This window comes from Aspergillus neoniger (assembly GCF_003184625.1).
Source record: "Aspergillus neoniger CBS 115656 unplaced genomic scaffold BO87scaffold_11, whole genome shotgun sequence".
NCBI lineage: Eukaryota > Fungi > Ascomycota > Eurotiomycetes > Eurotiales > Aspergillaceae > Aspergillus > Aspergillus neoniger.
The window spans coordinates 774625-790138 of NW_020291139.1; the positions used below are offsets into that span (position 1 = coordinate 774625).

A 15514-nucleotide genomic window follows, 5' to 3' on the forward strand; every position below is an offset into this window, starting at 1 on the left:
CCGGGAATGTGGGGCCAAATTGGAACAAGATGACTTGATCTTTTGATGATGGAACGGCATCGAATCAAAAGAAGAATAGAAAATAACGAGGATACAATGTCTGACGAATTATACCACAAATACTACCCCGGCCTCTGTCCTCATTGTGAATATGACTTATCGAGTAAAGAGTCTTCAGTCTAGTCAGAGTATTCTTGATAGCTTTATAAATTGTTCCTATCTGAAGTGGGGGCAGTGGCTGGAATAATTGTTTAGCATAAAGTTTGTCTGTCTACTCAGTAGATATAACGTGCTGTAGATAGTGTGCGATATGGCATTGACTACGGAAATCATGCTCGAAAGGTGGATTGTGAACAAGACTATTGACTTGCAGCCTACTCCCTACTACTCTGTCGTTTCAGATACTGGATAGTAAACTTGGCCTACAAGAAACAATCCGCAGAATGTACTTGTCGGTAGTATATCTAGCCGGCCCTATCGTCCCCAGGACGGAGGATATAGATTCAGGGATCTTATTGATAACAGCGGGATTCACCAGATACAATAGAGTAACTTATAGAATGAGTGGAAATAATTGGATTGGCTATCATATAGATCATCTCATTTGTGTCGACAGACATTCATGCAAAGAGTGACAACTAGGTCTACTAAAAGTACGAAAAGACCAATTCAGAAACATAGACAGCAGGAACGGATGGAATACATGGAATAGAACAATTAATATCTGGAATATACAGAATGAACTGGAGTAGAGAGAAGCACATTTCACGTACCATGCGGTTGCCTTTATAAGATAAATAGCCTCCCAGCTGCAGGAAGGTGGGTCCAGACACGTCAGGCTTCATTTGGTGCCTAAGAACACAATGGATGCAGTGTGCCGCGTCTCCCCTTCAGCTCACCTTTTTTCCTCCCCGCAATAACTGACGTTAAATATTGGTCGATACTTGATCTCAACTATGTCACAATCCCAGGAAATGTATCATAAGCTGGACTCTACTTTGAATCAAATCCGTCTCGTTACCATCGAACCTGGTAAATGGACAGATGACATCCAGTGCACCCTCCGAGAAACTTCGCTAGCCGATTCGGAACCCTATGAGACGCTCTTCTATGTCTGGGGAGACCACACGAATACGAAGAATATCATTGTGAACGGAAGTAACTTCAAAGCTACGGCAAACCTCGAATCAGCCCTCCGTCATCTACGCCGGGACACTCCACGGACTATGTGGATTGACGCGATATGCATCAACCAGCGGGACCTGGAAGAGCGTGCTTCGCAAGTAAGCATTATGCGCGATATCTACCAAGGAAGTAATGTGACAATTATATGGCTTGGTGACGGGGACGAACGTGCCGAGTCATTATTTGGTCTCGCTCAACAGGTTTACGATCAAAGTCCCAGTGACGGAGTATCTGTTGAAGAGAGTTTGATGCTCATGCGGGAATTGACAAACACCGAAGATCAACGTCAGAGCTTGGAATTCCTGGTCACGAACATATTGAGGCGACCCTGGTGGACCAGAGCATGGGTGCTTCAAGAGGCCGTGGTATCTGCAGAATTACTAGTGAAATGCGGAAATCATGAAGTTACATGGTTGCCCCTGTGGTGGCTTGCCAATATTGTGTTCTTTTGCACGTGTACTTTCAATTTCCTTGGCCGAATCTCCACAATAGGGCTTGAAGAAGTGGCTAAGATCCAAGGAATGAGAGAAGCGACCAAGAAAGGCCATATAATAACCCTTGCGCAACTCGTTGCTTGGAATAGACGGCAGCGGGCAACAGATCCAAGGGACAAAATATTTAGCCTACTCGGCTTGGCACGCAGTGGGCCAGCGAATCCTATACATCCTGACTATTCGGTGAATAACATGATACTTGATGTGTGCCTTGGGCTTGTCGTGCATTCTATCAGGGATTGGGGTATGGATATAATATGCATGAGCCAAGGAAGCGAGAAGCCTAGGTGGCCATCTTGGGTACCTGACTGGGAAGTTTACTCGAGTGAAAGCTCCAACATTGCGAGCCCCTTGGTTGGCTTGGTCGCAGGTGGACAGCAATTCTTTATCAAAAAAACTTGGAATACCCACCCATCCGACTATGACGCATCTCGGTCAAGGTCTCCTGAATATAGATTGCTTCTCGACGTGCCGGCTCTAAAAGCTGCAGGCATTTAAGTTGATACCATTGATTGTCTGGCAGTAACATATGAGCCTGATAAACACGGAGCATGGTCTTCACCGAGACCCGATCCGTGGGTGGCCCTCTTAACATCGTATTTTGAGACCACAACCCATATCCCGGAAATCTCAAGCTGGATATATGCACTTCACAAGTTTGGAGCTCTTACGAAAAGGGGGGAGCCGTTGTCGAATGAAAATCTACATAAAAAAAGCTTTGTTTCAATGTCGATCAAGTTGACGAAAAACATAAGGGAATCAACAACTGGCCGTGACTATGTCGGTGGGGGCTCGCTGGCCCATGCATACCTCCGAACATTGATCGCGGATACATTTGTCTTTGGCTACAGGACGGAGGGTATGCATGACCCCCTGTATCTGGATGAATTCGTTGAAAGTCAATCTGCACCAAGTGATGAAGCCACTGAAGAGGACGATATTGGCTATGTCCTTGACAAAGTGTTCTTAGAGGCATACTGCCTTGGTGTGTCAATGCTCCATTCCGCTATTGAGCGCGCAACCTCATACCGTCGGCTGATGATCTCCTCAAAGGGTTACATAGGCCTGGTGCCGCAAAAGACTCAGGAAGGAGATTTCGTATGTGTTCTGTTCGGTTGTTCTGTGCCTGTTATTCTCCGCAAGCAAGGGTCTCACTATATCTTCATTGGTGAGAGTTACGTGCATGGCATTATGGACGGGGAGGCAATCCAGATGATGAATGAGGGACACCTAGTCGAAGAGGAGTTTACTTTGGTATAAAGCATTGGTACATGTTCTGCTGCAGGGTATTTTAGCAGGGCTGGTGAATATTGTTCATAGTGTACGACTAAGCCTTATGGCTGCAGCTTCATCTGAATTCAACAATCTGTCGAAAGGATTGATTGGGCACGCATACATAACAGCTTCGTGCAACCAATACCACTATCATAAGCAGCAGCAGTAGATAAGAGAAATCCGCATAGGTCAAGCAACTCCTTAGATCAAGTGCGGGATGATATACTATAGGTTACTAGCAGTACTAACTATCTGACAAAAGGCAAGTATGACACAACGTGGGTATCTCCATCCGCAATCACCATCACGATCAAATTCACAAATCACCACTATTAGCTTATTCGCATTCCCCCGGAAACACTTGCACTGTACAGGTCAAATCAAAAGGATTAAGGTTAGACACAGCAGCAAAAAAACCATAAGATCAATCGATTAATTCAGACTATATCCCCGATTCATATCCCATGTATCCGACCGGCCTCCACTCCTGTCCCGGATATGCCGTACTTGACATGACAATCTCGGGTTCGCTGGAAGCATCACTGGCATTATCGTGATCTTCTCCCCCGTCTGCTGAGGGGACAGGGAGTTCAACGGGAGTGGAGACAAGGGCTCGGGGTGGGGCGGGGCGGTGGGGATGGCTGCTTAGATTTGAGTTTGTCTGTGTACTGGGAGTGGGGCCGTTGGATACTGTGCGGGCTCCGGATTCTATTTCTATTGTGGTGAGGGAGGGATTGGAGTCTGCTGTTGGAGGAGTATTGATGCATTGGGGTTCTCGGCATAAGCTTGCGGTCTTGACCTCTGTATCCGGGTTTGGTGTAGGGGACGGTGACGGAGAGACGCGTGATTGAGCGTCAGAGAATGAGACTTGCGCTGTCGTAGACGAGTTGTCGCGAGGTGGAAGCTCGGATGGGGACACGATTGAAGGAGATGCGACTGATTCTGGAATTGTGGATAGGGGAGAGGGTGAAACTCCAAATGAGGTCTCTCGTGTCGGCTCTGGGTTCCGCATGTGAGATTGATCGATGGTAGTGGCAGCGATGGCAAATTCGAGTATATTGCTGGCCTCCCTCCGTGCTCTGTCTCTCTCTTCGACCGTTACCTCGTTCTCAACATGCTCGTCAGGATCACCACCCAGTCCGGACAGACTCAACTTCCACGGCAATTCTTGATCGCCCACTCGACTAGTCCGCGGTTTGCGTGCGAACCGCCCCAGCTCAATCGCCGGGTCAGTCGCATCGGTATTTGGTAGAGTTGTCTCCTCCGGTCGGGGCGCGCTTTCCTTGGGACTGCGGGATCGGAGGTGCAGTTCCTGCACGTACGTGCGGGAGGTGGTTCGACCGCGCTCTGGAGAACCATTAGTGGGAGTGTGACTTGGTTCATATACAGTTTTGCTGCTATAGAGATAGTCGTCTGAAATGGATGAAGTATTATGAAGAGTAGGGGTGGAAGCATGCGGGACGAAAATGGCTTGGTTCTGGGCCTGGCGGAAGGAATCTGGGGTGGGGATGCGGGGAAGACTCGGCGGCAGATGGGAAAGACTGTTGCTGGCATTGGGGAGGGCGTGATCGAGGGAATAGAAGCGGGTATGACTGGATGTGTGGTTTATTGGACGCGATGGGGAGGCCGTCGTGGAGCGCTGGATGGGGGTTTCAGGTCTGGAAGCTTGGTTGGATTGCCTTGATTTGGGTTGGTGGGGACGAAGGTTGGTGCGGAAGAGGCCCTGGATCACGTTCAGTTAACCTTCAAAACTTTCATCCACTCAATAAAGACAGCGACATACTGTCAATCGATCCAGAAGCGGCGGCTTCTGGTCCGACGATGGGCTGCTGGGACCCAAGGAGATGCGACGAATGTCCCGGATTTTGTCGCCGTATTTCATCTTCAGGGCGGCCAGGCGCGCGTGCGGGGTGGAATCCTGCGATCGGGAATTCGCTCCTGAGGTCGCATTCCGACTCGACGGTCGGCTCGGTCTCAGCGACGACATGCTGCTTACTCGCAAGTGACCCGAAGGTGGATGACGACCGTTGAGCGGACGCAGCAAAGACCGATCATTGCCGGTCGCATCCATCTCCGTGTCGGGGTGGTGGCCGACGATGGAGGGCAGAGAGAGACTGGACGAGGCAAGAGGCGCTGCGAGGGCGACAGCCGTAAGTTCAGCCGATTCACTTCCCGGGGGAGCGAGGCACTCACCGTTAAGCGCCAGGGCGAAGGGAGGATCAGCAACCGCATCCTGAGTGCCCAATGACGAGATTGATGGTTGGACTGACCCCCGCCGAGGTTGAACAAAGGCTGCAGGGGGCAACGCAGCATCGCCTCCAACACTGGCTTGGTCGCTATCGCTCACGCCATCCAATTGGCCCGAGACGCTTTGTCCGGCCTGACCGGGCTGACCAGGGGTCGCCAGTGGCGCGTCATTGAGGGCTAGTTGGATCCGGCTAGTCCCGCTGTCATCGAGTCTCTCCTGTTGCTGTTCGTGCGCATCGTTAGCGACGCTCTTTCGAGGATCACTAGCGGGTGCCGGTTTGCGAGACGGGAAAGACTCCCGGGCTACAGCTCCCAAGTGAATGGATGCCCTACGGCGATCCTCGCCAATGGCTACTGCGTTGCTATCAGAACCGGGTACTTCCTTCCGCTTCACCCCCCAGCTCAGCCGATGATGTCCGGCCGGTCGAAAAGCGCCGGCGACCGGGAGACTTCCAAAGTGGACGCTATGGCGCTGGTGGTTGGGCCTTGTTCCTGCAGGATCCAGGTCGGCTGCTTGCTGGAGCTCCGACAGGGGCACCGGTCGACGATAGCCGCGCGAGGACTGAAATCCCTACATATCCCCACATTAGAGGCGATAAGACGCAGCAAAATAAATCCGAAAAGGAGGAGTGAAGACATCATTCATGTCACATTCTGAGGCACTGAGATCTGACCAATTACAGCGTGGTATCAAGCAAAGTAATCACACAGGCAAGAAACAAAAAAAGAACAGGCCGAGCGTGCCGCTCCCTGGCCAGACCGCCCATCATTATCAGTAAAGAGATTAAGAATCTACCTTGTCGTTCCCTCCGCCCTTCAACTTACTCCGGCTGCGAGCAAAGAATCCTTTGGCGGCCTCGCCTGCGCGCCCTCCCAAAACCCCTGCCGTATGCAGCAACTCTTTGCCGCGTTGCTCTACTTGCTGTTTGTTCATCATTGCCCCCAATGGCGCCGAGGGCCGTCGCGCGTGCCCCGAGCCGGATGGAGATAGATCAGCTTTACCAAGGGCAGCCAATTTCGGGAACTTGCCTCGAGAGACGGGCGCCTTGGCACCAGTGGTCGTCAGTTTCGTGCTCTTCTCAACCACATCGTTGTGTTCGGGGTGTGTCTGCACTGTGACAGAAATCCAATGGTTAAGACCCGTATCAATGGTCCCAAACTTCGCTCGGGTGTCGTTGAAAGCCCGAACGCGTTCCTCCGACGTCTTCATTGCCAAGATTTCCCGGAAACCAAGCAGTGTCGGCTCGACAGTCGCTGGGGTCGTGAACATGACGCGCGACGACCGCCGGTCGGAGCCTGTCTGGGGTCCCTCGTCGGCATGAGAGTCGGGAATGACTTCTGCATTGTAGACTTCAGGCAGGTATTGCCCATCGGAGATGATGCTTCGATCGTCCGGTACGGGAGGCACGATAGTTAGCTTCGGCTTCTCCGTAGACGGTGGCTCCTTGGCTTCACTTTCCTCAACGACGGGCTCAGGATTGGGGGCTATCTCTGTCAGCTGGGCGCGATCCTCGGTGGGTGGGAATTGCCCAGGCATGGGCACGGGCGGGGATTGTACACCCGTCTCGGGAGCAGGCTCCCCAGATGACGAGGATTCCCATGAAAATCGTCTAGTCAGCTTCGGCTTCGGGGCTGAAGCGGAAGTTGTTGGGGCAGCAATGAGAGGAGTTGGCTGTGCGGGCGTATCCTGCAGGGCAGCTGAGGGACTGTCGTAGCCAGGAAGTTGGTCACCCTCGCGAGAAGTGGGCAAGGCCTCCTTCGTCCAATAACGCTCGTATTCATCCAGCATGTGACTGCTGTCCTGTTGCGGTGCTTCCAGCCGGCGCTCCTCTTCATGGTCTGGATCTTCCGATGGGGTATTTTCCCGGCTCAAAGAACGAATGATTTCCTTCCGCAGCCGGTCGCTCTCTGTATCCTGGGGCGAGTTGTCTGTACTGAAGGATGGAATGATGACCGGGACACCATCCCCCGTGGTAATCGTAGGCTCAGGGGGAGGATGGCTGCCACCAACGCTAAGCGGTGCGGGCAGACCCTCGTCAGGCTGTGGTAGTTGCACCGTTGCTTTCTGCGGGCTTGCGATGATGTTTTGGGGTGAGTCTGGCGTGTTTGAGGACATTTCCCCTACCGCAGACGGCGCAGTTCCTTCGACGCTAGCAATAACCGGTGTTCTAGACGGGCTATTGTTCGGGCTAGGAAGGCTCAAATCTCGACGGTGGCCAGGCTTGAACACCATGTTTCCCGGTTCTTCTTTGGGTGTCGAGATGGTTTCGGGTTCTTCTACAATCGTAGGAGTCTTGGTCTCGCTCGGGTTGTGCTGGGGTATAATTGGGCTAATCACCGAGGTGCTATCGCTGTTAGAGCGAGCAATGCTGTCCACCGTGGTGCTCGGGGTCTCGGGCACATCGAAAGCCTGATGAACAACTGACCGGAATCCCAAGGAAGGATTGTGCTGTAGTTTATGGTCCTGACCCTCCGACTCTGGATCTACCTGGGCGTTGGAATGGGGTCCGAGTGAGAGATCAGGATTAAATCCAGAAAGACGTTTCATATCTGGCAGCTGGATGATGGGAGGCTCATTTGTAGATGCGTCAGCAGAGTGGGAGCCGTGGGGCGTGCTTCCAGCATCTGACGGCCTCTCAGTACTGTCCTGGGCCGGGTGGAGTATGTGATCGCCGGGAGAAGCCGCTCCCTGTTGTTCGTGAGAGGTCGACGCAGTATCCTGAGACACCGGCGCTCCAGGTGGCGCCGCACCCGACGGGTTGTCAACAAAATATCCGGCCTCAGATGCCTGTTGTCTTGCAGCACTCTCTGCCCTCATCCGCTTGTAGATCTCGGCTGGCCGCACAATTGGGACAGTCCGGTTGTTGTTAGGAGCGGCCGCCATGCGGTCTGCAGAGAGGCTACGATGCGCCCCAGCACCAGCTGCGTCCAGTGTTGCCACCTGGTCCATGGATCTCGACCGGTCTACTGAAGGTAGGGGTGGACGAGACACGTCTCTCGTGAACATGCTAGGGATATCTCCGGTGCTTTGGTTCATGCTGGGAGGCTGCGGGACAGGCGGAGTCTCATACTCATCGTCATACTCGCCGTACTCATCGTCTCCCCAATCATTCCCATCGTATGAGTACTTTTTGGCCTCAACCCAACGTTTCGTTTTCGCCCGGTTCACATTCGGCTTAAAGGATAGCGGGGTGCCACCGCGTGGATAAGGAGAGCTCGGGCTTTCGGACGTGGTTGAGGAGCTAAATCCAGGGCAGCGTTAGTTATGTGCGGGGACCTGCAAGCAAGATATACGCATGGCCTACAGTTTGTGAAGCTCCGGCTCGTAAGGCTGGAACTGGCGTGCCATTGCTGACTAGTCTGAGCGTGTCAACCCGATTATGAACATTAATAGAATAGTCGGTGTAAGTGCCCGATCGGCATATCACATGCCAAAGACCTGGGTTGAGAGGCGTATGGGAGAAGCGACCGTCGATGCGAAGGTGCTGCGAGGTTGACCGGAAGACACGGGAGAACGAGAGAGGATGGTTGCACCAGATGACGTGGGAGCAAGGATGGCGATGGCAGCCCAAGCCACGGGGCAGCGCAGCAGCGGCGTTACGTGGAATGGAGTTATTCTTAGTATCGAAGGAAGGGATGGGCGATGTCCGATCGCGATCAGAATGGGTACGGAGGCACACGAGTCTGGGGATGAGGGTACGGAAGGGAATTGGTTGAAGTTAATCGCCAGCGGGATAAGATAGGCTGATTGCGATGTTCCCCTGAGACTCCATCGGATCTAATAATGAGAAGCTCTACTGCTTTCAGTTAAGCCGCTTTGGTCCGTTGGCAGCCTGACGCCTGGGGCACCCAGTGGCTGGTGCTGCCCCTGTGGCTAGTGAGAAAACTGGAGTGGCTGGGGTGCACGTGGCTGAGCCTCCGCCTTTCCTATTACGGACGGAAGACGGGCTGGCGACGTCGGCTTCTCGCTCCTCCTCCACTCTCTCTCCATCTTCTCTCCCCGTGCCTCTACGGTGGTCGATGCTGGTCTCGGTTGATTGATATGGCCTTTTTGTAATACTCCCACTTTACCTTCAATCTATGCCTCTCCGCTCTCGTTCTACCTTAGCTATACCGCCACCACTCAACGGACACGTCTCCAGTTGTCTCCTTATCGATTAGATCGATTCCGTGGAATCTCACGTCGCGCATTCGTTCTGCATTCGGCTATACCCCTGTACATCTTCGCTTGCATTGCGACCGACTACCGAATCATCTTTCTTTCATCTAATCCCCGTTTATCCTACATCCACCTACACAATGACCGGCCCGTCCATTCAAGATCGTACCGGCGAGTTCCACGCCATTCTGGGTCAAGCCCAGAAGCGCATGGCCGCCAACAAAGCTAGCGCACAGCGCCAGGCTCTTTTGACAGATGCGCAGCGGAAACAAGCAAATGGTTCCGCAGATGGGCAGGGTGGCAAACGAAGGTCTGAGTTTGCCCGGAGAGCTGTGGAAATTGGACGAGGGATTACGGCAACAACAGCTAAGCTGCAGAGACTGGCCGAGTGTGAGTGACCTTCAGACGGTTAGATGAATGAAGTTAACATTGTCCGCAGTGGCCAAGCGAAAAACGCTCTTTGACGACAGACCGGTTGAGATCTCGGAGTTGACGTTCGTGATCAAGCAAGATCTCGCCTCGTTGAATCAGCAAATCGCCTCGTTGCAGGCGCTTACACTTTCACAACATCCCAAGAGCAATCGGTCGAAGGCGGACCAGGAAGGAGAGCACAATGACAATGTACGTACGACACACATCAAGACCGATACGAAGCTAACAAGATTAGGTGGTTGTCATGCTGCAAGGAAAATTGGCGGATGTGGGAGCAAACTTCAAAGATGTGCTTGAAGTGCGAACAAAGAACATCCAGGCCTCGCGATCCAGAACCGAAAACTTTGTGTCCTCGGTATCCTCAAAGACACATTCCGCCCTCGATACGCAGCGCTCCGATTCCCCGCTCTACAACACATCCGGGCGGCGGACGCCTCAGCCGGGCGGTGCTTCCGATCTACTGACTCTGGAACCTTCGAACCCATCCCCACTCGGCCGCCCCTCTATGCATTCAGATCAGCAACTATTGGTCATGGAGGAAGCCCAGACGAGCAACGCCTATATCCAAGGGCGTGGCGAGGCAATTGATGCGATTGAACGCACCATCAGCGAGTTGGGTGGTATTTTCGGTCAGCTTGCGCAGATGGTCAGCGAGCAGTCCGACATGATCCAGCGGATAGACGCCAACACGGAAGACGTGGTCGATAACGTGCAGGGAGCGCATCGCGAGTTACTGAAATACTGGACGCGGGTATCCGGGAACCGGTGGCTCATCGCCAAGATGTTTGGCGTCCTAATGGTAAGCTCATCCTGCAACCTGCTGGTCGAATGGCAGCTAACTTGTGCAGATCTTCTTCCTACTCTGGGTGTTGATATCGGGATAGACACACCCTATTCTTTTCTACTATAATGTATTAATACTGGTTCGTGTTCGTCCTGCTGTGCTGAACGAATAATGCAACCGTTTCTGTCGCTTAGCCTTGCATTCTTGTCTGCTACCTTGTTTGGCCGTGGCTAGATCTGATGATTGATCTTCTACTATTTACTTTATGTGCTTCGGATGGCCTGATGTGAATACGGTCCATGATTGACTAGATCAATTTTATTCCCATTCCTTGAGTTATTCTATTTGATTGCTTGATTCAATGGATGCTGAGCCGATTCACTAAGTTTTGGTACAGATGAAGCAGATGTATGACTCACAGTGCATTCTGCTGCTATCATTCCCAGAAGAATCATCTATTCACCTACCCTATAGTATATATAAACCTTTTTTTTTCCCCTTCTCTTCTCTTCTTCTTTCTCTTCATTCTGACAACCTCCCTGCCAACCAACAACTTGAACTGGCCTTTATTCGTAACAGATATAAAATCAAGCAATCTCACAAATTGTTGACCCCCGAGTTCGCGGTTGTCCTAGCAAATACTATCATATTTTCAAAGCCTAGTTTATTTTTTAGATACAAACAATAACTCAATTAACCACTCTAGCCCATATGAAGTAGAGTCCCGAAGAAATATCAATCTCCTCTACATCATTGAAAGAACCCTATGTTCTGGATACTCTCCGTATTCCATGCCCTCATACATCAGAAAATGACAGTGGATAGCCCGTCCGAAGCTCCACTTGATCATCCATGATTCCACAGGGGAAGGAGGTTGTATCTATTTGAAACAACGTTTGCACACAGGTGCCCAGACTCCGGCAAACGGATCATCACAGACATCTGGAGGTGGCCGCTTAGGTGGAGGTATGAATAAAACGAAAACCAGATCATATGGCTACAACAACTACTAGGAATCACATCATTCAACAACTAATAAACTTATAGCGTTGCAGATGGTGTGAGAAAGCCACTTTTCAGTGATCAAGCAGCAAATTCATGGATCTTGCAACTCGAACAATTTAACAGTTATAGGTGCACTGATGTTTATTGTCTACTTTGAATTTCGGGCTTACCCACTCCAATCGAACATACAACCCAACGATGACAATAACTAGGCGATGGCTGTGGCCGAATTCGTCCCGCATCTCTCCATCATGGAAAAGATGTGAATCACAGATAATATTTCGAAAGCACATGTTTAGGAGCTCCGTATTCATGCTAAAAATCATGTCCTGGAGAGTGTCAATCTGTCTTGAACGAAACTTAAGGACCCCGTGTCTTGGAAGGTCAAGTAGACCTCGAGTATCGTTTCTTTTAACATTGTTAATGTTGAGGAGTTACTGTTAAGACTGCCTCGGACGAAGATACCTTGCAACGGTGCGCGGTGAGTGTGACACCTGGTCATCTCAATGGCTATGCCCAAAGAAACGCCAGACGTGGCATCGTCTGCTGGTTTGATCTACATGACATCTGCTATACTTGCTCCGTGGACCCGTCCCGTACTAAAGGCTATCCAAGGTGCAGCAGACATGCAACGGAAGATCGACAAGCTTACCACACAGTTGGCAGCCTTCACAGACGAACTGAGCAATCTGAACCCGTTTTTGATCGCGGAGGCAACCGTTAAGAAGGCCATGGCCCTGCACCCTAACAATAAGGCCGGCAAGAAGGTTGTGCAGGATGCCTTGCGCGCCGCTAAACAAGACTAACATTTTACGCTCGCATGCTTTACTCTTCGTCGACGCTTGCTCATACGCTGTACTCTTAGTCAATACTTCCTTGTCTACTTTACTCCTCGTCGTCAACTACTCGCGCGTTTTACTCTTCGCTGACACTTACTTGCCTTTGACTATCTACATTCGACGCTTACATTAAACAACGCCGTTGAGGACAACGGGCTTGTCGGAGAGCGGGAATTTGCAACGTGCCTACCCAATCAGGATACGAAATACCGTGGTAGGTGACGTTTGAGGCTATTCAATGCTTTATAGCAGTATGGTTTAGTCGGTGACGACAAGTATCGCGCAAGTCAAGGCACATCAAAACTCTAGCGGTAGGCGGGAGTCTGCTGTTACCGCTGCCAGGTCCTGTTGTGACTGGCCGGTGGCCTCGGCAGAAGACTCTGAGGAGCAGCGGACAGTCATGGGAAACCGACGAGGCCATGCAGGAGGACGAGGTGCGCGGTCACAAGAAGGCTTCTGCTGCGGAAAAGCGCACCTAGCGCTGGGGGTGGCTTGGGTTGTGCTGAACACTATTGTGTTTGCAGTTACATGGTTTGATTTATCGAGTTCCAAGCTCACGATCACGATCGAAAGGACAGCTCTCGATGTAAATTCCAACCCTAGTTAATCGGCCCCACGTGCTCAGCATGGACGCTGTCGTCGTTCCGGTTCAGATGGTAACTCATAAGTTCCAGGCCTCTGCTAAACACAACCATCCTTACAAGTGTGCCAGATACGCCGGGATGCTCATGGTATGCTGCTTCCCTGACAAGAAAATTCATGGAATACAAGGCGGTGATATAGTCTGTGGTGCCTTCATAAGAGATAATGGCGTGCTGTGCCCAAAAGACCCTGTTCTGCCAACCTGGGCTCCTAATAACAAAGCAACACGGAATGATCACTGAAGGCAAACTGCTTGGCTACCATGACCTGAGCTAGATACTGCAGTTAAGTAAACGGAGACATCATGGGACTTTGCAAAGATAATTGCCTTAATGGCTACTCTGTGCGGACAACGCATACATACCGACAATCCTCAGGCCTCTCAATTAGGATCCAGTCAATCACTAGGACACTGGTTTTAGAGTTATATCTCCCTTAGCTCTACTGGTCAGAGCTAGATCCAGAAATCACCAAATCGATGGATATTCAGAACTGATAGCTATGGCATACAACAGCTGCATGTCCTCACCACGAAGGATGAAAAGAGCACCTCGATCGACGAGAATGTGTCGAGAAAGTTGCCATCAATCAAACGTGCTTTCTTTACTGGTCGTCCAATGCCACTCTACGAACCTAGATGTAGAAATATCCTTGATATACACTGCGATTACCGAAAAAGACAGTATTACGCACTACTCAGGGGGAAGAGGTAATCGGTATCGGAAATTTCTACTTCATCAAAGCTGCTTTTCCCATTTCTTGCTTACTCTCCAGGACGTTCCATGTCCAGCGCTCGCATGCCGCTTCGCACGCCGCTTCGCACTGCCTGGGATACGAGGGAATATAACGACAATGCATCATCCGTTGTAAGCAGAAGAATTTTCGACGTCTTCTAGGGTAATCTACGAATACCCAGTTTTACTTATCGCGATGTATGGTTCTATGACTTGATAATCGATATCTCTCAGTCAAAGGCGGCTTGAGTCCACAGCAATAACCAGAAGTCAAGGACTCATCCACAGGTTGCTATTCTATCGTCTGACAAATAATTTGTTACCCTGATATTAGGATCTCTAGATTATCTAAAAGGAAAGGGTTTGCTATTCGTAGCTTACAGTTGATATATTTGGTCCCATCAGAAAGTCAAAAAATCTTCACATTACCAGAAACCAGGCGGGCCAAGGAGGTCGTCCTGCTGCTTGGCGGTGCGATAACCCGGATCACATTCTAGGGCTGGAAAATGACAACGGTAACAATCCCGGCACTTGTGATTCTCAAGGAGCTCAGGGCGCGACGAGAGGATTTAGACCCTACTGATATACAAGCTCAACAAGATCCATCTGGACTAGAGCCCAGAAGCAGCCCCAGCAGAATGTCGTTTTCATGTCCCGTGGCACCATTTTATAGCGAGAAATGGTCCTCTACTCGGTCCTGCTTCTCCCAGTTATATCGGCGGTGACGAGAAAGAAATATTGTACGAACGGTTGAGCTTAGCTGCGAGTGCTTCCATCGTGACCCAGTTACAATGTTATCCAAAAGGGCAGACTCACCGCAGAGGAATATGTGCCAGTGTATCTGGTAGTGAACCGGCAAAACGGGACACACTTGCCGGGGGGTGTGCTATAGCGGTACGAACCATCCTGCATACATGGAATTCTTGGAATCTCACCATTGAACCACAAAGCCTGGGAAGATTGCGCACAACTTACAAGACATGGAACAGAGCGCCTGATGATTGGAGAGTTATTGGATGGCAACTAAAGCCGGAGTTGATCAAGCGCTTTCAAAGATTGTCAACGACGTCCATCTATTCATACAGCGTGAAGGCGTTCGCCAGACTGGCTCAACCTAAGAGATACAATAATACACCGGGCTCACAGAATAGTATACGTTAAGTACACCGGACCATCTCCGGGTACCGAATCCAAGGCCATGGTAGACGGAGATACAACAATACTATCGAAGCCATTTCAACGTATGTCAGAAGGTGCTGAGATGGTCCAAAACATTTCCCATTCTGCCTTCCAGACCATTGACTGTCTGCTATATCATCGGGGTCGCGCGAGCTTCTATTCAACTTGCAAACGGCAAGTTTAGCAAAATGCCACCCAGAGAGGAACAGGACACATTAGCGGAAGAAAACATCCCAGCCCGTCAAATCTTTATCTCACATCCCTAGCAAGTTGGGCCGACTTCTCGAGTTCAGAAGCGCAAACGCAGAAGACTATTCGACATTCAAAAGCGCCGGGGCCATAGAAAACAAGCAAACGACGCTGGTTTGGATAAAGGGCTTTCTCAATGATAAATGAATACCATGCAAGCTACATGGATGCCAGGGATGGAACGACACCGCTTAGCCTGATGACAATGAAAAGATACGATCCTTATGATGTCGACATTTAAGGAGACATAGGGAAGAGTGGAAAGAATTGGCAAACAATTACATACTCTG

At 50.8% G+C, this 15514-nt stretch overlaps 4 protein-coding genes across 4 annotated transcripts; 3 read left to right on the plus strand and 1 right to left on the minus strand.

Annotated features, from left to right (window-relative positions):
- Window positions 1–920: 920 nt before the first annotated feature.
- Window positions 921–2939, plus strand: BO87DRAFT_405798 (HET domain-containing protein; the record flags this gene model as incomplete). Its single annotated transcript, XM_025625958.1, has 2 exons — window positions 921–2147; window positions 2214–2939. Exons 1-2 carry the CDS (start codon window positions 957–959, stop codon window positions 2937–2939), a joined length of 1917 nt encoding a protein of 638 aa, XP_025481306.1. The 5' UTR covers window positions 921–956.
- A 215-nt stretch (window positions 2940–3154) lies between these two features.
- BO87DRAFT_414944 (uncharacterized protein) lies at window positions 3155–8911 on the minus strand. Its single transcript, XM_025626656.1, has 4 exons — window positions 8507–8911; window positions 5998–8443; window positions 4738–5772; window positions 3155–4677 (listed from the first exon to the last, which is right to left on the minus strand). Exons 1-4 carry the CDS (start codon window positions 8548–8550, stop codon window positions 3397–3399), a joined length of 4806 nt encoding a protein of 1601 aa, XP_025481307.1. The 5' UTR covers window positions 8551–8911; the 3' UTR covers window positions 3155–3396.
- Window positions 8912–9290: 379 nt separating this feature from the next.
- Window positions 9291–10825, plus strand: BO87DRAFT_25269 (t-SNARE syntaxin). The gene is made up of 4 exons (XM_025618868.1): window positions 9291–9750; window positions 9800–9981; window positions 10028–10591; window positions 10641–10825. Exons 1-4 carry the CDS (start codon window positions 9501–9503, stop codon window positions 10674–10676), a joined length of 1032 nt encoding a protein of 343 aa, XP_025481308.1. The 5' UTR covers window positions 9291–9500; the 3' UTR covers window positions 10677–10825.
- Window positions 10826–12087: 1262 nt separating this feature from the next.
- On the plus strand, window positions 12088–12387 carry BO87DRAFT_424724 (uncharacterized protein; the record flags this gene model as incomplete). Its single annotated transcript, XM_025627253.1, has 1 exon — window positions 12088–12387. One exon carries the CDS (start codon window positions 12088–12090, stop codon window positions 12385–12387), a length of 300 nt encoding a protein of 99 aa, XP_025481309.1.
- Window positions 12388–15514: the final 3127 nt, after the last annotated feature.